We start from the raw sequence: 23622 nt of genomic DNA on the forward strand, positions 1-23622 counted from the left end.
TGAGATTTACTTAGGGCATTACGACACAGAACATAGACCGCTATCCAGCATGCATCTATGCCTAAAAAGTCCACCTTCGGGTTAGCATCCGCACCCCTTCCAGTATTAAGTTGCAAACAACAGACAATTGCATTAAGTACTGTGTGTAATGTAAACAATACAAATATCCTTAGACAAAGCATTGATGTTTTATCCCTAGTGGAAACAGCACATCCATAACCTTAGAACTTTCTGTCACTGTCCCAGATTCAATGGAGGCATGAACCCACTATCGAGCATAAATACCCCCTCTTGGAGTTACAAGTATCAACTTGGCCAGAGCCTCTACTAGCAATGAAGAGCATGCAAGATCATAAACAACACATATATGATAGATCAATAATCAACTTGACATAGTATTCCATATTCATCGGATCCCAACAAACACAACATGTAGCATTACAAATAGATGATCTTGATCATGATAGGGAGCTCACAAGGTCTAAACATGATAGCACAAGAGGAGAAGACAACCATCTAGCTACTGCTATGGACCCATAGTCCAAGGATGAACTACTCACGCATCAGTCTGGAGGCGGGCATGGTGATGTAGAGCCCTCCGGTGATGATTCCCCTCTCCGGCAGGGTGCCGGAGGCGATCTCCTGAATCCCCCGAGATGGGATTGGCGACGGCGGCGTCACATTAACTTTTCTCGTATCGTGGCTCTCGGTACTAGGGTTTTCGCGACAGAGAGATTAAATAGGCGAAGGGGCAGAGTCGGGGGACGCTCGAGGGGCCCACCCCATAGGGCGGCGCGGCCAGGGGTAGGGCCGTGCCCCCTAGGGTGTGGCCGCCTCGTCGCCCCTCTTCGTCTCCTCTTCGGACTTCTGGAAGGCTCCGTGGAAAATAAGACCGTGGGCTTTTGTTTCGTCCAATTTCGAGAATATTTCATGTGTAGGATTTCTGAAACAAAAAATAGCAAAAAACAGGAACTGGCGCTTCGGCATCTTGTTAATAGGTTAGTGCCGGAAAATGCATCAAAATGATATAAAGTGTATATAAAACATGTGAGTATTGTCATAAAACTAGCATGGAATGTAAGAAATTATAGATACGTTTGAGACGTATCACTTGCTGCTATAATTCATTAATTATGGAGAGATCTTCTCTTGAATTCCTATTTGGAAAATCTACTACTACTGCAAAGGTAGTGTATAAGGCGCCAGGTGAGAAAGTGATTCCATATAAAATACCTATGAAAATTATTGAACGTGTTGTGGATAACCGCTATGAAGGGGATGGAACTGTCCATCCTGGAGATCATTTACTGTTTTTACATGAATTATGCGGGTTATTCAAGTGTGCAGGTATTTCTATGGATGAAGATAGGAAGAAACTATTCTCTATGTCGTTGTCTGGTAAAGTGGCACATTGGTATAAACTGCTGAAGAATGGGCATTCTCTTGATTGGAAGGATATTATGTCTTTATTTTATTCTAAATTCTATCCTCCAAGTGAAATTCACAAAGACCGAAACCGCATATATAATTTCTGGCCTCATGATGGAGAGAGTATTGCCCAAGCATGGGGGAGATTGATGTCTTTAATGCTCAAATGCTCCATTCATGAGCTTCCTGGTAATATCATCATTGGTAATTTCTACGCAAGACTTTCTTTTCAAGATAAACCTTGCTGGATACTACTTGTTCTGGATCATTCACGCGCAACAAAGAAGAGTTTAAATGGGACCTTCTTGATCGGATTCAGGAGAATATTGAAGGATGGGAGAACAACAAAGGTAGAGAGTCAGGTATAAATTATGATTATGAATGCATTGAAACTATTATGGACACTGATAAATTTCAAAATATGAGTGCTACTTATGGTCTTGACTCTCAAGTTATTGCAAATTTTTATAAAGCTTTTTCCTCTCATTTTGAATTGCCTAGGAAGAGTTTTAATAAGTATCATGAACCTTACAAAGAAAAAACTGATTCACCTATAGGTAAATGTATTGAAGTTAAAACTGTTGATCACATTCTTCCTGAAGCTTATATTGAAAAAATTCCTTTTCCTGCTAAAATGAAGGAGTATTCTGTTATAACTAGTGTGGTTAACAAAAGTGCAAAGAAACTTATAGAACCTGAGGAGCAAATAAATGTTGAACCTGCTGTTGCAATAGTTAAAGACCTTGTTACTGAAAATGTAGAAGATGGTAACATCATTTTCTGTGGGATGCTTCTAATATTGTTTCACATCCTAGTAAGTCTAGGAAAGCCAGTGTTCCTATGCTCTCTGTTAGAATTGGTGATCATTGTTATTATGGTTTATGCGATATTGGTGCAAGTTCTAGTGCCATTCCTTATGAGCTTTACAGGGAAATCATGCATGAAATTGGTTCTTGTGAACTTGAAGATATTGATGTGGTTATTCGGATAGCTAATAGAGAAACTATCTATCCTATTGGTATTGTTCGAGATGTGGAAGTTCTATGTGGTAAGATTAAATATCCTGCTGACTTTTTGGTACTTGGTTCTGCTGCTAGTAAGACTTGTCCTATCATTTTTGGTAGACCTTTTCTAAATACTTGTATAGCTATTATAGATTGCAAGAAAGAGAAAATTGTGGCTAAATTTGCTGGTGAATCTTATGAGTTTAATTTCTCTAAATTTGCCAAAGTTCCTTATGAAGTTAAATTGCCTAATGATGATTTTAGAGTTGAACAGGTTGCATCTATTGTTCTTGCTTTGCAGCAATATTTGGAGGATCATGAGAGTGAAGTCTTTAGGGAAGAAAGGAATGAGCTTGATGAAATTTTCCTTCGTCAACCCATTCTTAAACATGACTTACCGGTCGAAGATCTAGGTACAACACCACCACCAAAGGAAGATCCTGTTTTTGATTTGAAACTGTTACCTGATAATCTTAAGTATGCTTATATTGATGATAAGAAAACATATCCTATTATTAGTGCTAAGCTTTCATATTTTGTGGAAGAAAGATTATTGGAAATATTGAAGAAATACCGAGGAGCTATTGGCTACACTCTTGATGACTTGAAGGGGATTTATCCCTCTATTTGCCAACATGCCATCAACATGGAAGATGATGCAAAGCCTGTTGTTGAACATCAGCGTCGTCTAATTCCTAAGATGAAGGATGTGGTAAGGAATGAGGTATTGAAACTTCTTGAAGCTGGTATTATATATCCTATTGCTGATAGTAGATGGGTTAGTCATGTGCATTGTGTTCCTAAGAAAGGAGGAATAACTGTTGTACCTAATGATAATGATGAGCTCATCCCTCAAAGAGTAGTTGTAGGGTATAGAATGTGCATTTATTTTCTAAAGGTTAATAAAGTTACTAAGAAAGATCATTACCCTTTACCTTTTATTGATCAAATGCTAGAAAGGTTATCTAAAAGTACTCATTTCTGCTTTCTTGATGGTTATTCTGGGTTTTCACAAATTGCTGTTAAAGCTAAAGATCAAGAGAAAACCACTTTCACTTGTCCATATGGAACTTATGCTTATAGGCGTATGCCTTTTGGTTTATGTAATGCTCCTGCTATTTTTCAAAGATGCATGTCTGCTATTTTTCATGGCTTTTGTGAAAAGATTGTAGAGGTATTCATGGATGATTTTTCTATCTATGGGAATTCTTTTGATAATTGTTTGCGAAACCTTGATAAAGTTTTGCAGAGATGTGAAGAAACTAACCTTGTTCTTAATTGGGAGAAATGCCACTTTATGGTTAATGAAGTAATTGTATTGGGACATAAAATTTCTGAGAGAGGTATTGAAGTTGATAGAGCTAAAGTTGAAGCAATTGAGAAGATGCCCTATCCTAGGGATGTTAAAGGTATTCGCAGTATTTTTGGTCATGCTGGTTTTTATAGGAGATTTATTAAAGATTTCTCTGAAATTTCAAAGCCTCTTACTAATCTTCTTCAAAAAGATGTACCTTTTGTTTTTGATGATGACTGTAAGGAAGCTTTTGAAACTCTAAAGAAAGCCTTAACAACTGCTCCTGTAGTTGAACCTCCTGATTGGAATTTACCTTTTGAAATTATGTGTGATGCTAGTGATTTTGCTGTAGGTGTTGTTCTTGGACAGCGAGTAGATAAAAAATTGAATGTTATTCATTATACTAGTAAAACTCTTGATGCTGCTCAAAGAAATTATGCTACAACTGAAAAAGAGTTATTAGCTGTAGTTTTTGCTTGTGACAAGTTCAGACCTTATATTGTTGATTCAAAAGTCACAGTTCATACTGATCATGCTGCAATTAGGTACCTTATGGAAAAGAAAGATGCTAAGCCAAGGCTTATTAGATGGGTGCTTCTTTTGCAAGAATTTGATTTACATATTGTAGATAGGAAAGGTGTTGATAATCCTATTGCTGATAATTTGTCTGGATTGGAAAATATTGCTTATGATCCTGTTCCTGTTAATGATAGTTTTCCAAATGAACAATTGGCTGCAATAAAGGTGAGCTCGCGAGATAGTCCTTGGTATGCTGATTATGCTAACTTTATTGTTTCCAAGTACTTGCCTCCAACCTTTTCAGCTCAGCAAAGAAGGAAATTCTTTTATGACTTGAGGCATTATTTTTGGGATGACCCACACTTATATAAAGAAGGAGTGGATGGTATTATGCGAAGATGTGTCCCCAAATATGAACAATAAGAGGTATTGAGTAAGTATCATGGTAGTGTTTATGGAGGACATCACCCGGAGATAGAACCGCGCAAAAGGTTCTACAGTCAGGTTTTTATTGGCCAACTCTCTTTAAAGATGCAAGAAAGTTTATTTTATCTTGTGATGAATGTCAAAGAGTTGGTAATATCTCTAGACGCAATGAAATGCCTATGAATTATACTCTTGTTATTGAACCATTTGATTGTTGGGGATTTGACTTCATGGGTCCTTTCCCTTCTTCAGAAGGTAACACTCATATACTTGTTGCTGTTGATTATGTTACTAAATGGTGGAAGCCATACCCACAAAAAGTGCTGATGGTGAGACCTTGATGGCGTGTAACTCACACGTTCGTTGGGAACCCCAAGAGGAAGGTATGATGCGCACAGCAGCAAGTTTTCCCTCAGAAAGAAACCAAGGTTTATCGAACCAGGAGGAGCCAAGAAGCACGTTGAAGGTTGATGGCGGCGGGATGTAGTGCGGCGCAACACCAGGGATTCCGGTGCCAATGTGGAACCTGCACAACACAACCAAAGTACTTTGCCCCAACGAAACAGTGAGGTTGTCAATCTCACCGGCTTGCTGTAACAAAGGATTAACCGTATTGTGTGGAAGATGATTGTTTGCAGAAAATAGTAGAACAGTATTGCAGTAGATTGTATTTCAGTATAGAGAATTGGACCGGGGTCCACAGTTCACTAGAGGTGTCTCTCCCATAAGATAAACAGCATGTTGGGTGAACAAATTACAGTTGGGCAATTGACAAATAAAGAGGGCATGACCATGCACATACATATCATGATGAGTATAGTGAGATTTAATTGGGCATTACGACAAAGTACATAGACCGCCATCCAGCATGCATCTATGCCTAAAAAGTCCACCTTCAGGTTATCATCCGAACCCCCTCCAGTATTAAGTTGCTAACAACAGACAATTGCATTAAGTATTGCGCGTAATGTAATCAGTAACTACATCCTTGAACATAGCACCAATGTTTTATCCCTAGTGGCAACAGCACATCCATAACCTTAGAACTTTCTATCACTGTCCCAGATATCAATGGAGGCATGAACCCACTATCGAGCATAAATACTCCCTCTTGGAGTTACAAGCATCTACTTGGCCAGAGCATCTACTAGTAACGGAGAGCATGCAAGATCATAAACAACACATAGACATAACTTTGATAATCAACATAACAAGTATTCTCTATTCATCGGATCCCAACAAACGCAACATATAGGATTACAGATAGATGTTCTTGATCATGTTAGGCAGCTCACAAGATCCAACAATTAAGCACAATGGGGAGAAGACAACCATCTAGCTACTGCTATGGACCCATAGTCCAGGGGTAGACTACTCACACATCACTCCGGAGGCGACCATGGCGGCGTAGAGTCCTCCGGGAGATGAATCCCCTCTCCGGCAGGGTGCCAGAGGTGATCTCCTGGATCCCCCGAGATGGGATCGGCGGCGGCGGCGTCTCTGGAAGGTTTTCCATATCGTGGCTCTCGGTACTGGGGGTTTCGCGACGGAGGCTTTAAATAGGCGGAAGGGCAGGTCAGGAGGCGGCATGAGGGGCCCACACCACAGGGCCGCGCGGCCAAGGGGGGGGGGGGGGGGGCGCCGCCCTAGGGTGTGGCCATCTCGCGGCCCCACTTCGTCTCCTCTTCGGTCTTCTGGAAGCTTCGTGGCAAAATAGGACCCTGGGCGTTGATTTCGTCCAATTCCGAGAATATTTCGTTACTAGGATTTCTGAAACCAAAAACAGCAGAAAACAAAGAATCGGCACTTCGGCATCTTGTTAATAGGTTAGTTCCAGAAAATGCACGAATATGACATAAAGTGTGCATAAAACATGTAGATAACATCAATAATGTGGCATGGAACATAAGAAATTATCGATATGTCGGAGACGTATCAGACCTCTTTAAAAATGCTTTTAGATGTTATTTTTCCTAGGTTTGGAGTACCTAGATATCTTATGACTGATGGAGGTTCTCATTTTATTCATGGTGGTTATAGAAAAACTCTTGCTAAATATGGTATTTAATCATAGAATTGCTTCAGCTTATCATCCTCAAACTAGTGGGCAAGTAGAATTATCAAATAGAGAAATTAAATCTATCTTGCAAAAGACTGTTAATAAATCTAGGAAAAATTGGGCTAGTAAGTTGAAGGAAGCGTTGTGGGCTTATACAACTGCTTATAAAAATCCTATGGGTATGTCTCCTTATAAAATGGTTTATGGAAAAGCCTGTCATTTACCTTTAGAACTAGAGCACAAAGCTTATTGGGCTGTAAGAGAACTTAATAAAGATTTTAAACTTGCCGGTAAGAAAAGGGTGCTACAATTGAGTTCTTTAGATGAGTGGAGAAGTGAAGCTTATGAAAATGCTAGACTTTTTAAGGAGAAAGTTAAGAAATGGCATGATAGAAGAATTATTAAAAGAGAATTTAATGTTGGAGATAAAGTCCTATTGTATCGGCCTCGTCTCAGATTTTTTGCAGGAAAATTACTCTCAAAATGGGAAGGACCATATGTCATTGTGGAGGTGTATCGTTCAGGGGCAATAAAAATTGCTTCGCTGAAAGATGATGCCACACAAGTGGTGAATGGACAATGACTCAAACATTATATTTCTGGAGATTCTTATAATGAAGATGTTGATGTTATTCGAGTGGTGACTCCAGAAACTTTCATCAAAGATCAAATTGATAGTTCTGCAGAGTTTGACTTCGAATAGGTAACGGTTCTGGTAGTAAAAAATCCGCGTTTAACTTTCTGAACAATATTTTGCTATTTTTAGAAAATATGAAAAATTACGAGATCGAATCGGAGTGGAGGAGGTGCACGAGGGCGCGTCCCACGTGGTGGCGCGGGCCCCACCCTGGCCGCGCTGCCATATGGGGACGGCTCCTCGGAGTCCCTCTCCCACTCGGGTTCGACCTGGTACTTTCCTTTTGTCGTGAATTTTTTTGTTATATAATCCCCCGGACCCCCTAGGTTCATATATCGTCTTCTTGTCGTGTTTTGTTTGGACCTATTTCTGTTCAGATGTCGTCGCAAGGTTCATCCTCAGAAGATTATGCAATGCGTCGCAAACGTGAGCTCATCTAGGATCTAGATCAAGGAACTTTCGTTGGATGGGCGGAAGAGGAAAGGGCCGAGACAAGACGGAAAGAGATGGATGAGAGTGTCAAGGAGGAAGTGAAGAAGATGTCATCAATAAAAAGAGAGCGGCAAGCTGTGGGGAGTAAGCCAATCTTAGTGGGATCGGTTAACACTCGACGTTCTTTTTCTCATAACTTGCAGGGACCTTTACCACCTGCTCCTAGCCTCAACTCTTTCCCTGCTGTGGAGGAAGCTTTTCGGGTTACCGATGAGTTTTGTGATCAATACCGTGTTCTGAGAAGGGAAGTGGAGATACTTCAGGAGGAGAACAACCGACTTCGCAGAATGCTAGAGCAGTTCCTCACTCCCATCAGGGTCGTTCCACCATCACCACCGAAGGAGTAATTCATCATTGGTATTGGCACCCCCTTGGCTTGTTCCAAGCTTGGGGGGAGTGCCACGGTATCACATCATCACTATCTTTTACCTTTTTACTGTCAAGTAGTGTCATATCATGAGTAGGGAAGTTATCATATAAGATAGTTTGCAGTGTGGAAGTATCTCTCTTTTAGTTGGTTATCTATGTATCCCTTGGTGTGAGTTATCGTTATGGAATATTAATGAGAAGTTTTATCATTTATGTTTTGCACACCTTATTTTAGTTTGCAATTTGTGTTATATGATTGATCTTGTTGTTAGTATTGATATCACTTTGGGAGCATCAAGTAAATCTATTTGGTTTTGGAAAACTTAGCATTGGTCAACAACAACAATACTTTGAGGCTTAAGTAGAAAAGAGGAAAGTACATGTAGATATATTATTTCATTATCTTTCTTTCTTGTTAGCTAATGAGCTTAGTATTCTTAAGTTAAAATTGTTTGTGATTACAAGGAAGATGCATGATTTTTCTATCACATGTATATTTGTTTGTTTCCCTCAACTCTTATGCTTGCTAACCAACCTTGCTAGCCAAAGACCTGTACTGAGAGGGAATGCTTCTCGTGCATCCAAAACCTTAAACCAAACCCATGCCATTTGTGTCCACCATAACTACCACTCCAAGTAAATATTTCATGTGCTACCTTTAAACAATTCAAAAGTTATTATCTCTTACTTGTGTCAATGTTTTATAGCTCATGAGGAAGTATGTGGTGTTTTATCTTTCAATCTTGTTGGACAGACTTTCACCAATGGACTAGTGGCATATACATCCGCTTATCCAATAATTTTGCAAAAAGAGCTGGCAACGGGGTGCCCAGCCCCAATTAATAACTTTCATTAATAATTCTCTTCACATGTTTTGCCCTGATTTATCAGTAAGCAACTTAATTTTGCAATAGACACTCCTCCATGGTATGTGAAATGTTGGAAGGCACCCGAGGATTCGGTTAGCCATGGCTTGTGAAAGCAAAGGTTGGGAGGAGTGTCATCCATAAATAAAACTAAAGTACATGTGTAAACAAAAGAGAAGAGGGATGATCTACCTTGCTCGTAGAGATAACGTCCTTCATGGGAGCCGCTCTTGAAATTCTGGTTGACAAGGGGGTTAGAGTGCCCACTACCATTCGTTGACAACAACAAACACCTCTCAAAACTTTATTTTTATGCCCTCTATATGATTTCAAAACTTGAAAAGCTCTAGCACATGATTTAATCCCTGCTTCGCTCTGCGAAGGGCCTATCTTTTACTTTTATGTTGAGTCAGTAAACCTATTTCCCTCTATCTCAAGCAAGCAATTGAGTTGTTGTGATCCAACCATTTATATTGTGATCTATTTAATCATGTCTTTTATTCTTCCTTGTTTAGTACAAATTTTATCTGAATGAATATGACTTTGAAGGTTATCAATGATTATGAGGAGATTGTTATGATTGAGCATGTAAGTTCTGCCATATAAGCTCTAATATAAAGGCTCTGCTCGAAAGATAAGTACAATCTGTTAATTGTTCTTTGACCAAGAACGAAGTTTGCCATCACCAATTATGATTTCCTATGCACCTTTATTTGTGATTTCCCTTTACTTGTTTCAAGTTGAGTTATATGAGGAAGTTGTTTACTAGAATGTCTTGTGTGAATTAATAAATGTGATTCTTCTTGTCCGTATTTTATTTATCGACTCTTCACTCCATAAACATGTGGTCTTGTTTACTGAGTTCAGTTTCGCTTGGGGACAAGCGAGGTCTAAGCTTGGGGGGAGTTGATACGTCCATTTTGCATCACTATTTTATATCATAATTTACCGTTATTCATTCATATATTTCATATTTAGAGATGATACTTATGTTATTTCACCTATTTTGCATGTTTCATGATTATTGGAGAATTACTCACCGGAGTCAGAATTCTGCTGGAAAAAGCACCGTCAGGATACAATATTTCTGAAGATCAACAATTGACGGAAAATATACCGAAGCTCCTATTTTTCCAAATGACGGAGCCAGCCAAAAGGGGAGGCCGAGGAGGGCCGCCATGGGCCCTCCCCATGGGCCGGCGCGGCCACCAATGCCGACGCGCCGCCACGTGGGGAGGGGGGACCCACGACCCCCTCGGCCATCGCCCTTTCGCGTACTTCATCTCCCAGAAACCCTAAGGTGTGGGGGAACATCGAGGATAGTCATCGCCGCCTCCTCGAGGTGGAAAACACCAGAGAGAAAAGAGCTCTCCGGCAGGCAGAAATCTGCCGGGGAAATTCCCTCCCGGAGGGGGGAGAATCATCGCCATCGTCACCGTCATCGAGCTGGACTTCATTGGGATCATCATCATCATCTCCACCACCGACACCGTCATCTCCACCACTGCACCTCGTCTCCGCTTTAACATCTAGGGTTGAATCTTGAGTATTTCATAGGGAAACTCTCCCGGTGTTGATTACTCCTTGTTATTGATGCTATTGAGTGAAACCGTTGAATCAAGGTTTATGTTTAGATTGTTATCCATCATCATATCACCTCTGATCATGTTCCATATGATGTCTTGTGAGTAGTTCATTTAGTTCTTGAGGACATGGGTGAAGTCTAAATGTTAGTAGTGAACTATGTTGAGTATTATTTAATGGTTTGATATTTAAGTTGTGGTGTTATTCTTCTAGTGGTGTCATGTGAACGTCGACTACATGACACTTCACCTTTATGGGCCTAGGGGAATGCATCTTCTATTTGTTTGCTAATTGTGGGGTTGCCGGAGTGACAGCAACCTGAACCCCCGTTGGTATATCGATGCATGAGGGATAGCAGGATCTCAGAGTTTAAGGCTGTGGTTAGATTTATCTTAATTTCTTTCTTGTATTTGCGGATGCTTGCAAGGGGTTTAATCACAAGTATGTATTAGTCCTAGGAAGGGCGGTGCATTAGCATAGGTTCACCCACACAACACTTATCAAAACAATGAAGATTAATCAACTATATGAAGCGAAAGCACTAGACTTAATTCCCGTGTGTCCTCAAGAATGTTTGGTCATCATAAGTAAACAAACCGGCTTGTCCTTTGTGCTAAAAAGGATTGGGCCACTTGCTGCAATTATTATTCTCGCATTTTACTTACTTGTATTTTATTTATCTGCTATATCAAAACCTCCTGAAAACTTGTCTGTGAGCATTTACAGTGAATCCATCATCGAAACTGCTTGTCAACACCTTCTGCTCCTCGTTGGGTTCGACACTCTTATTTATCAAAAGTACTACGATACACCCCCTATACTTGTGGGTCATCACCGCACTACACTCCTTCACCAACAAGCTTCACGTGATCTTCATCTCCTACTGGTTCGATAACCTTGGTTTCTTACTGAGGAAAAACTCGCTGTTGACTCATCACACCTTCCTCTTGGGGTTCCCAACGGACGTGTGCTTTACCGTCACAAGCAATGGCAGAGAGGTTCTTGTCCAAGGTTTAGTAAAGCGAATTGGAGACGGTAAATCCACTAACATATGGTCTGAGAACTGGTTGCCCCGTGATACCAACCTTAGGCTGATTGTGTCTCTCAAAATTAATCCGCCTCAGAAGGTACATGAGCTTATAGATAGCACAATTGTAAGTTGGAACGAGACAGTCATCCGAGAGATTTTCCTTCCTATGGATGCCTCGGTTATTCTAAATATCCCTATCTGTACACGGAACCAAGACGACTTTTGGGCATGTCATTTTGATCGGAAGGGGCTCTTCTCTGTTCGTTCGGCATACCGGATGTTGGTCAATACTAAAATCAACCGGGAGAACTACTTTGAGGGAAATGTAGGATCATCGAATGTCGAGGCAGATAAGAAGAGTTGGTGCTCCCTCTGGAAGACGGTGGTTCCTTCAAAAATAAAAGTGTTCTTGTGGCGTTTAGCACAACACTCCCTGCTGACTACGGACATCCTTGATCATAGAAACATGGCTACACACAGCAATTGCTCCCTCTGTGGTTGTGTCAATTCCTGGAGACATTCTCTACTGGAATGTAACATGGCCCGGTCTGTTTGGGCACTATCAAATGAAGAGATGGTCGAACATATCACTATGAACGAAAATCCTGATGCGCGTCAGTGGTTGTTTTACATGATTGATTCTATGCCGCATGACCAGTTCGTCAAGACCGCTGTAACCTTATGGGCTATCTGGACAACAAGGAGGAAGGCAATCCATGAGGAGATCTTTCAATCGCCAGTGTCGACTTTCGGTTTTATTAATCAGTTCTTATCCGAGCTGCAGTCACTAGAAAAACCACGCACTCTTCAGGTTGATAGCAGGAAGGTGAGCATGGTCCGGATTTGGAAACCACCACCACCAGGACTAGCAAAGATTAACGTTGATGCATCTGTGTCAAGGGAATGAAATAAGGGGGTAGCGGCTGCAATTTGTCGAGACAGTTCCTGTCTTTACCTCGGAGTGTCAGCCTTAGTTATATCTGGTTTGTCTGATCCTGAAAACCTGGAGGCAGTGGCATGTAGAGAAGGAATAGCCTTAGCTGAGGATCTGGCTCTTAGTAAATTTCAGATTGCTTCAGACTGTCAAAATGTGGTAACTGACATGAAGCAAGGAGCAATGGGAAAGCATAGTTCGATACTCAGGGAGATTAAGGCTCGTTCTTCACATTTTGAGAATTGTTCTATAGTGTATGAAGGTAGAGATTCAAATTTGAAGCCCACAATCTAGCTAGGCAATCTTTAGCACATGGAGTTGGACGCCATTTGTGGCTGGTTAATCCAAACTCTGTAACTATCCCTGTAAACATTGTGCTGAATCAATAAAGGCCTAGCAGGTTGTTCTAAAAAAAACCAGCCAGACGAAGGTACAGCGACCAAACGCAACAGGTTATGGACTTATGGTGATTGGATAAACGAACGGTTATTGCTGAATTGGCAGATATGCTGAGGTGGATAGGCTGCATGTTGAGAGAAATAGGATAGTGGGATGAACTATTTAGTTATATAGGATGCCCTCCATGAATCTTCATCTCTGCAACACAGTTTACACTTGCTTATTTAATGTGTATCATATATTTTGCTTTATTTTGGAAAAAAGTGTTGCGCTATTGTTGAGACATATGCTACAGAGGTAGCTTCGGAGAGGTGGTAGACGATGTCGAGGGATGACCCTGGGTATACCAAACTTGGTGGTCTAGTGATTTAATGGAAGGAAAATAATTTACAGAGAGGACAACAAATAAAACAAGAAGGGCAACCTCCACGAGCCGAGGCAGAATCAAAGCCAGCCTGGTCAATCTCCTCCTAGGCCCGCCTCAAGACAAAAACCGGCATTGGGCCAACCGACATACCGGCCCAATGCCGGTAAACCGACTTCACTATCCTGGCATGGGCCAACCTCAGCCGGACCGACTTTGCTATCCCGGAGTGGGTCAGCTTTGGCCTATCCTGGCTGGGCCAAGCTGTACCATCCAGCCTGTACCGCTACTCCCTCCTACATGTCGACATTCCACCGGCCCGGCTTCACCACCGAGGCCCACTAACGACTTAACCACCCCCTGGTGGCCCGTCTTCACTCCATCCCGGCGCCCCTACTTCAGCGCCCCCGGTGTCCCGACTTCAGCACCTACCTGGACCGAGTTCACCTCCGCGGCCCAGCATCGACTTCGACCCCACCCAAACCAACTTCCCCGGGCTGACACTGTCGGGCCGGCTTCAACACGCCCCGGCCTAGGCCGGCTTCACCTCCGCTTGGGCATGTACAAGCTAGTGCCGACATCACTTCTCCAGGTTGGTCGGCACCTCCGTCGCCTTGTTTGGCCCGCCTGGTCGCCTCTTCTCAAGGATGTTTCCTCCTCCGACTAGGCCGTCACCGGTTTGTGCCGGCATGACACCTTCGATCACTACTTCCGCCACCTCCAGGTTGCCTCAGTCGCGACCGCGCCATCCCCAGGATATAGCTCACATGTGCCGATCTTGGGATGCCCCTTGCTTAGACTGGCACACCTAACCTCAAGCAGATAAGATCGATGACCAACCCAAGGACACCAAGGACAACGACAAGACGTGCCATGTCCACCCCTTTAGTACATAGTATAGCCATGACACCTGCTACAGTGATGATAAGACCCTATTAGTCAAATATCCAAACAGTGGAAAGTGTACAGTGTGGCCACCCCATGTCCCCTAGGCTCCCTATATAAGGAGCACCAGGGGGAAGTGCTCAGAGAGGCCACTGGGAGGCTCATTCTCCCCCATGGCTCACATACGAGATCCTCCTTCCCCTAGCTCACCAGTTCATAGCAAAGACCTCATACGGGCACAAGTGAAATAGCTCAAGGAATACCATTGTATCTCTCTTATACAGATCCATATAGGCGTACATGCATGATGTAGGGGGTTTCCCTCCTCACGAGGGCCCTGAACCTGGGTATATCGTTCTGTTCGTGTGTTCATCCATGTGTGCTCTTTAACACACCTTCCCTCACCAGATCCTCCGGTGTTCATCTGCCCCAACTTAAGCCTACCTATGGCATATGTTTGTTCACCACAATGACAGTTGGCACCCACCATGGGGCTAGAAGGGGCGTCGGCTGGAGTCTTCATCCGTACGGGGCCTTCTTCATCAACACCAGCGAGCGTCTCAGGCAGAGTTCCGGGGTTCGGCTCGGCCACGCGCTACAGCGAGTTCTCCCTTCATGGTCTCCCTGACGTCGACCGCTGGACCCTCGCCGCGACGGTATCCTCCTCTTCTCCTCCATCTACCACGATCGGATGACCATCCCAAGGAACTTCATCGTCTGCGACCCCTTGTCCGGATGCTCTTTCCTCGTGCGGGACACACCGAGGTATCGGCTTGAGGATGAAGCCGCATACCTCGGCGCTGCTCTGGTCACCGTGGACGGTGGAGCCGGCGCAAGCACCCTCTCCTTCGAGGTGATCCTTGTCACTTACTTCATGTTCGGGCCGTGCCTCTCTGTCTTCTCCTCGCGCACGGGGCAGTGGAGCGTTCTTCCGGAAGCCAAGTGTGGCAACTCCCTGATGCCGATGCTGAGCGGGGTGGGCGAGCCCGCGCACACCAATGGCTGTGTGTACTGGGTGATGAACGGCGATAGAGAGTTGTACCTCCTGATGCTCGACACACGCACAAAGGAGTTCTCCACCGGCATCAAGCTGCCCGCCAGCATGTGGGAGCAGTACCACGGCAATATGAGGGTCCTGAGGAATGAGGATGGGGAGCTCCGGATCGTGGCAATGGCCTGGAAGTCGTTCGCGCTCCACGTCTGGCTCCTCGACAGGAGCAGGAGCACCAAAGGCCGGTGGGCGAGGGAGACGGTCGGGGAACTGAGCACGTTCCAGGGTGTCTTTGAGCTCTGTATTACAGACGTCAGCGGTGGCACCATCAAGATCATGGATGCCGGCGAGGGGGCTGTTTTCTTCAAGAAGTTTGGCTCTGACTGGGTGCACATTGTGAACCTTGAGAAGAGAACTATGCTGAAGCTGCCGCACCAAAGGTTCTCCTCTGGACCTGCACTTCCCTACCGGATGGCACTGTGTCCTCCCCTACCCAATCAGGCCCAAGGTTAATTTCATGTCAACCAAGTCTCATTTGTTCTTCTTTAATCTGCTACCTACACTTTTGTAACCATTTTTTGTGGAATACACTACTAATTATCTTCTGTATTAATTGCAAAGCTAAAGTATTACATATTCCTTTATATTTGTATATGTGTTCATTCTTCAAAATTTCTTGTTACAAAAAATGGTGAAAGATTACCCATGTGTAAAGTTTACATGTTTTAAAAAATGGTGAAAGTTTACATGTTTATTATGATCCTACCAATTCTTTGAATATTATAATATATCTCTTTAAATCATTTTGGATACTTGTTCTCGGTTATTTTACAACATGTTTGCTCTCAGTTAGTAAACGTAACATCAACCTTCTGTGATATTTCACTTGAGAGGAAATTTGATTGTGATGCCAAACCTACTAGTCCTAAGCATCATGTAACTTCTCCATGAACTTTTGTTTCTGGAAAATTGACACTGCCATTGCACTGATTGAATGCATTTGAAGCTTCAAGTCCTTAGAAGAATAGAACCAAATTTTTTAAATGGTCAAACAACCGCAACAAAAAATTTATGATATGGTTCATGCATGATAAATCCTACTGCTAGACTGTCATCCATATGGTTGAACATATTTTGCCTGTATATGAACTTGTACCCAGGTGTGATATTTTTCACTTGGAGTAGGAATGCATGTTAGCTTTTATCTTCTTTTCCCGTACTATTTACTTTGGAAGTTGCATGTGATTTCAATTTAATGCACTCCTTCCTCGTATTCAGGCCAAGATGGATAAGCGTCACTAGATCATGGACAAAGTTGACGCTAAACCTACTATTCTCTCCCAGGATGATCAAGTAAAAAAGAAAAGAACCATCTACTAGTATTCAGGATATATTTCAACACAAAAAATTAATATGCCATTTTGTCTCTTGTTTAAAATAGCTGAACTTTCCAGTATGCTAGGAGGCTGCATAGGGTACAAGATTTGTTGTTAGAACTTTTATTCATGTAATAATCTTGTGCAACGATGACCCTTTTCATGTTTCTAATTCATGTGGACCATCTATTGTTTTTCAATTTCATGTGGATTATCTTCATGCAATTGCTTACCTCGTTAATTGAAATCCGATGGGAATAAGGATATAAATGAGAACATTTATGATTACCTTAATGTATGTACAATGGTGATATCTTAGCAGTGTCATGTAGGATAAACACTGAGGTGGAGGAAAGAGAAAGATAAAAAAAAAGACTTTGCCTTCTCTTAGCTAAGAGATCATCTCTTAGCATAATCTCTCTCAGCACAAATATAGGATGTCTCGTTACTAAAGATAAGACTAAAAAACAACCCATTGTACATCATGTTTTATTGTTATATCTAGATTACGTGGCATGATTAAGATAAGACAGTCTTATCAACCATTGCACATGCCCTTACACGAATCCATCATACCCACAATACCTGCTTTTGACTACCTTAACTTTCTATAATCATTTGAGATATAGATTTGTATCCAAAATCGGTTGTTGGAACCAAAAGGTTGTATTATGGTATCGATTTGATGATGGATTTATCGTTGGTTATATCCCGGTTGTGCATAGGTCATTGTTCTAATTATATAATTCTTCTTATGTTACTTCGCCGTTGTGCGGTTTACCATCCATGTCTCACGCGTGTGGCCCCAAATTGCAGCAAGTAGGACATAAAATGACTAAAAAAATCCCGTGGCTACTCCTCGTCTTGCTCCTATTGTGGGTGTTATTCTTGTTTGATTGTACCTTAATAACCTATGAGACCTCGTGTGTTCATAAACTGGGTTGGACAATGTATACTTTTTCCTCAACGATTGTTTGTTGAGGTATGTTCTGGACATGTTGTCCACTTATTCTTGATAGAGCATTGCCTTATAATTGTCTGTGTTTATGGTCTATGATTCCTTTAAATGTGAACTAGCACCCAGATCTATTCCAGCTAACTGGTTAAAATATTTTGTTTTCCTTTGTTTGTGTCGGTTGCTTGCATGCAACCAAAAAGTTTATGGCGAAAATGTCAAGCTTACACAAAATTTGGTGTTTGTCCCACGGTTCAGCGAACCTAAATATGGTTATTTATTACGATGTGATGAGATATCTAGGCAAGAATCAGTAATAGAGTGGGAAAGACAAACTTGCACATAAGAAACAATCTAACTTTTAGGTAAAATATCGCATTTATGCTCCGCACGCATGTATACTGGATGACACCTCTCTCCATTTTAGACCTTGGGACTTCTGGAAAATCTCCACTACGCTGTGCTAAGTGTCCAACTACGCCAAAGTAGAACACAAGTCTTTTGTTTGGGGCTCTGTCCACACCAATAGAATGGTATTGTGGAGACGAAAGATTGCTACATAATGCGGCTTATTATTTTATCTCCTCACCCTGCTTTTGTCCCTGAAGGTTTGGAATCCGCAGATGAACCAATGGAAATCTCCAATGTCTAAAAAGGATTTCCGTTCCCTACAACCTCTAGCCTTGCAACTAGAAACTATTGAACCTTGCTAGGAATTGACGGTATCCCTATAATTTAAATTTTACGCTCAATCAAAATTGACTTGTTTCAGATTTAAAAAATCAATATAGACAAGAAATTTTAGATTAACCTTACGAAAATGAGCGATGTTAGAACACAGATTGAGCTACTACTCAAGTATGCTATGAAACCAACAAACTATAGATCATTTTATTAGTATAATTAAAACATTGTTACATCAAAGCTTGCAATCTCCAGCACCACCCCAATATGCTTGTACTCCATGGTCTCCATCTGCTTTATTATCAACTGAGTAGCATTTTGGATTTTCTACAACCATATCAAACTCACGAGCCAGTGGGGTCACAATATTGTGTCTTTTGTACAGAACTTGAATGTTCTTCACATATGCTGCCTTACGATACCCCTCTGAAGCAGGGTGCCCACTACCCATGGGTGGTGGCTTATATTTAATTGTAGGGCCTTCAACGAAACCACCCCAATAGCCAGCGGTTCCCTTTGTTTTCAAGTAACTGAAGAGCTCACCTGGCCAATATCCGACTATAGTGCGCTCTACGCCGAATTCCAGCCACCAGTTTGACTTGTTATCCTAATAGAAAAGAATCGGACACTATGAAAAGTAAAACAAAAGAACAAGTTGTGTAAAAACATGTTTTACTGAACCAACAAACAAAAAATCAATAATCAAATAAAAAGCTATAATAAAAATGATTATATATTAAGGTAAAAGCTTGTAAAATATATACATTAACCAAAAGTAATTATCCACCAGTAATATATTTTCAATTTTATCCGAGAGCATTGGAGTTAAAACTCCTTGGTGTGAGACATTATAAAATATATCAAGCTTGAACATATTACAAATTTTTGTACGGTGGGATTTATGAGTAAGCTACTCCTCCGATCCATAAAAAGTGTCAAGGTTTTAGTTCAAATTAACTCAAAATTGAACAAAAGAGCGATATTTATCATGGGTCACAGGTAGTACTTCTTTTGTAGGGTGGGATTTATGGAAAAATTTGACCATAACCATATGGACAAATACCTCAAAAATCTAGGTGTTCCCATCATAACGACCATAAAATAAAGTCCTTGGAAATTTTATTCACAAATTTGAATTACTAATTAGCATGCTAACCGAAGAGATAAGAGAAGCTCAGAAATATCTATCAAACAAAATATGAAATATAGTATTCAATAAAATATGAAGATAGTAAAAGTTGTTAAGGACAATAATTTGTTAGCTTTCTTTCTCATCATACTTAAGCATCCAATACACTCATCACATAAGAATATAATGCTAGGGTGTTTAAAATATCAGAAAAAGCATACCTGATAGAAGAAAATATTCAGCTGAGCTTGTGGCCCACCGTACTTTGATACTGGTGATAATTTTCCACCTAAAACTATATCTCGACTCGTTTGCACAAATCCAGAGCACTGTAGATCAAAGCAGTGTTTTTGGCCAACATTCTGGAGAATGTAATCATGAAAGTTAATATAACATTACACACAGGAAGTGAATATGGAAATAAAGCTACAACTTACATAGAAAACATGAAATCTGGCATGCTTGTCACCTGCAATGCTTGACCAGACCTAGAACAAGTTACAAATTAAATAATAGTTTGTGATATTGAATTCATCTCAAACAGAGAAGATAAGCACATATTTTTTACAAGTACCACATGTACATACCTATTAATGAGTTATTATACAAACTACCAACATGTACATACAAAAACAACTTTGAATAATAAGATACTTATAAAAAAACATTTGTGCATACTCACAGTGAATTGCAAGTTGGAATGTCTACATGCCAGCATAAAGTCAATCTTATAATAAACATTTAACGGTTCATTTTTGAGGAGCAATAGGATATTTCAAAACAAAAAATAAATACTGATATCTTATATCCTACATGTATTTCATCATTTTACTTGTTCTTATCTTTAATGTGAATTTATATTATATTAAAATTATTATTTCCTTATATGTTTCACATCTGGGGATGGATAGAAAGTATTTTCATTTCCTTATGTGCATATTAATATGGTTTGGTAAATCCATATTAGTATTACTGCAAAAATTTAGATTTTAGTAGAGTTTGCAAGTGCGCTTATGATAATTAGATGCGGTAAATATGCAAACGAAAAAAACTAAAAATTATTGGGATTCAACATACATAGATATTTATTGACAAACACGAAATAAACATAAATATTTTTGCAAAAATACTTACAAACCAACCGACTCCTATGACATTACGATGCTCCTTGTCAAAAGAATAACCACTAATTATAGTTGCTAGTCCTCCAGATTTATCTTCGGTGCCATATACTTGTGGATCATAGACACTTATTGATGCACTAGTTCCATAGATGTCTTCTTCTCTCGTAAGGCCTGCCAACTGAATAATACTATTAAACATTAGACCGGAGTAGTTCTTGAAAACTTGCAACCACATAAACATGTACATGGGTGAGGGATAGAGATTGAGCTAGACTTCACCCACATATTCCTTGAGTGGAATGGATTTCAAGTTAATTATAATTAAATAGTTATTTATTATATTTTTCCAAAAAAAAAACCTAAGAGTTTCCCACATTTACTTAAATAGGACCCCTTGATCTAAAAACCGTTCGACCACATATGCACCCCTTTCACTCACATAATGATGTATATTATCCCTTTAGATCTAGTCACTCCTTTATTGCAACTCCTTCATCTATCGTCTGTTTGTGGATAGTGCATTCGATAAAATACTTAATGTCGCAACCACTAGAAATGTAAAACATAACATATTCTAAAACAATTTGGGGGCAGTAATGAAAATAAGAACACACCGAATATATTATTTCAGAAAGAGATGATGTAGTAAAATATTTTATACGTGTAAATGATGGCATTACTATAAAAATTTAAAATGAACATTTATCACTTTATCTAATTAATGGAATATGTAAAATAGGGTCGTAAGTCTTTATAGTATCTTCTTCGAAACTATGGTCGGCAATGATTTCTATAATTTTCCTTATTTCATTGTTTCCAACATAAAAGCGACAAAAATAATATAAGCTATGGGTTCAAGAAATCTTATGATTCTCAGTCTGCTCACCAAAATCTTCTATACAAACAACTTAGTGTGTTTTACATAAAACACATGAACCTTACGCACTACTTGCAATGAATCTTAGATGCCAAAGCCACAATATGAGGGTCCCATTCGAGAAATTTAGACCTAAATATGGTATGGTATATACATACTCTCATTCTAGTGGCATGTGAGATTATACTTATTATGCCAATACAATTAAGTAAATTAACTCTCTATCATACATTACATGGATAAAAATTACGTATGAAATCGTTGGCCTTAACAATTAAATAAGGATACTACAAAAGATTACCGAAGTAGTGATGTTGTCACCCTGAATAGTATTCCATGTGGATATTTTTCTAGTCAGTTCACTAAGGTTAACCATCGAGTTGTAATTATCGCTTCTCCACATTGGAATTGTTCCTGGAGGACAAGAAACCAATTGGGTGCTAGATTCCAGTTCTTTATCTGGTAACGTCAAGTTTCCATCAACTCCGGTAGGATACGAGGTTGGTTCCATCTGCATGCAAGTAAAAATCATTTGCTACTTTGGTATATAAAAGTAGAATATTACATTAATGTAAAAGAACTACTTCCATAAATTAATTCATCGATATTAACAACGTCATTTCCATTATCATGTAACAAAGGTACTCACAATAGGAGTATCATAGGTAGTATCATGCATTCCATGCATGCAAAATGCTGATGTGGCAGTGCAATTAAGGATGAGAGAGAGGGTACTAGTATCATAGGTAAATACTGTATCATAGCACATACTGCTAAAAAAATTAATGTCAAGTAAATCTTGTACATATATTTCCATTGAGATTCTACAAAACAATTAATATATGGAGACTATGATACTAGTATATGATACCATGCATTGTGGAGATAGTAACATGTAGTAGTATCATACGCATGATACTTCTATATGATACTATGCATTGTGACTAGTCTAATTGCGAAAGTGAAATTGAATAGTAGGTAAAACCATGAAATATATTATAAAGATTATAGTGATTGTGAAAATATTATAACTATAATAGTTCTCATGTACCTGTATTGAATGGTTTCTCAGAAGTGGGTGGTCGAATGCTGGCTGAGATTTGATATCAATGCAGTCGAAAGTGTCACCGTCCTCCATCTACGAATTCGTACATGGTCTATGATTATCTGAAATAAGTTTATTCAAACTACAAATTTGAAAATATTACTCCGTAACATGATCGTACAATAATACCTGGATTGTGCTAGATATTGCCCTCGTGTGATGCTTTGTTCCATTAGGCTTTACTTCTTTTCCATTTTCCTTGCCTACTACGCCGCAAACTGTTATAAAACATATCAGAAACAAAATATGTGTATGTTCTCTAATAGTTTTCATTTCTCAACAAATGGAGTTGGTGTCTATATATATCTTCGCCACATAGAAACTCAAGATACATCGGTGTGTATATATAGGCTTTGCGCATTTATTTCTAGGATACATAGCTATATCTAGAATAATCAATAGTTATTTGAAGATTATACTGCACATTAATTATGCATGCCAATAAATATTATCAAATGAATTCTTATTTTTCAATCAATGTGGCGCCAGATATATTTCATTTATTTTCTGAAGAAGCCCAGATATTACATATTAATGCCCTCCATGAATCCTCATCTGCAACACAGTTCACACTTGCTTATTTAATGTGTATCATATATTTTGTTTTATTTTGGAAAGAAAGTGTTTTGGTATTAATATTGTTGATACAAATGCTACAGAGGTAGCTTCAGAGAGGTGGTAGACGATGGTGATGTCAGGGGGATGACCCTGGGTATACCAAACTTGGTGGTCTAGTGATTCAATGGAAGGAAAAGAATTTACAGAGAGGACAACAAATAAAAGAAGAAGGGCAACCTCCACGAGCCGAGGCAGAATCAAAGTCGGCCTGCTCAACCTCCTCCTAGGCCGGCCTCAAGACAAAAACCGGCACTAGGACAAACCGACATACCGGCCCAATGCCGGTAAACCGACTTCACTATCCCGGCGTGGGCGGGCCGACTTTGCCATTCTGGAGTGGGCCAGCTTTGGCCTATCCCGGCTGGGCCAAGCTGTCCCATCCAGCCAGTACCGCTACTCCCTCCTCCAGGACGACATTCCACCAGCCCAGCTTCAGCACCGAGGCCCACTACCAACTTCAGCGCCCCTCGGTG

At 40.4% G+C, this 23622-nt stretch overlaps 1 protein-coding gene and 1 pseudogene across 1 annotated transcript in view; one reads left to right on the forward strand and one right to left on the reverse strand.

Annotated features, from left to right (window-relative positions):
• The window catches only part of LOC127300360 (protein neprosin), a 51011-nt gene extending 28231 nt beyond the window's left edge, over positions 1-22780 (reverse strand). The window contains exons 1-2 of the mRNA XM_051330464.2: positions 22661-22780; positions 22478-22564 (exon numbers count right to left, since the gene is read on the reverse strand). Coding sequence (XP_051186424.1) covers positions 22478-22564 — 87 coding nt within the window. The 5' untranslated portion in view covers positions 22661-22780. The remainder of the gene's footprint in view (positions 1-22477; positions 22565-22660) is intronic.
• Positions 14779-15794, forward strand: LOC139831170 (uncharacterized; annotated as a pseudogene).
• Positions 22781-23622: the final 842 nt, after the last annotated feature.

The sequence above is a fragment of the Lolium perenne genome, chromosome 5 (genome assembly GCF_019359855.2).
Source record: "Lolium perenne isolate Kyuss_39 chromosome 5, Kyuss_2.0, whole genome shotgun sequence".
Taxonomy (NCBI): Eukaryota; Viridiplantae; Streptophyta; class Magnoliopsida; order Poales; family Poaceae; genus Lolium; species Lolium perenne.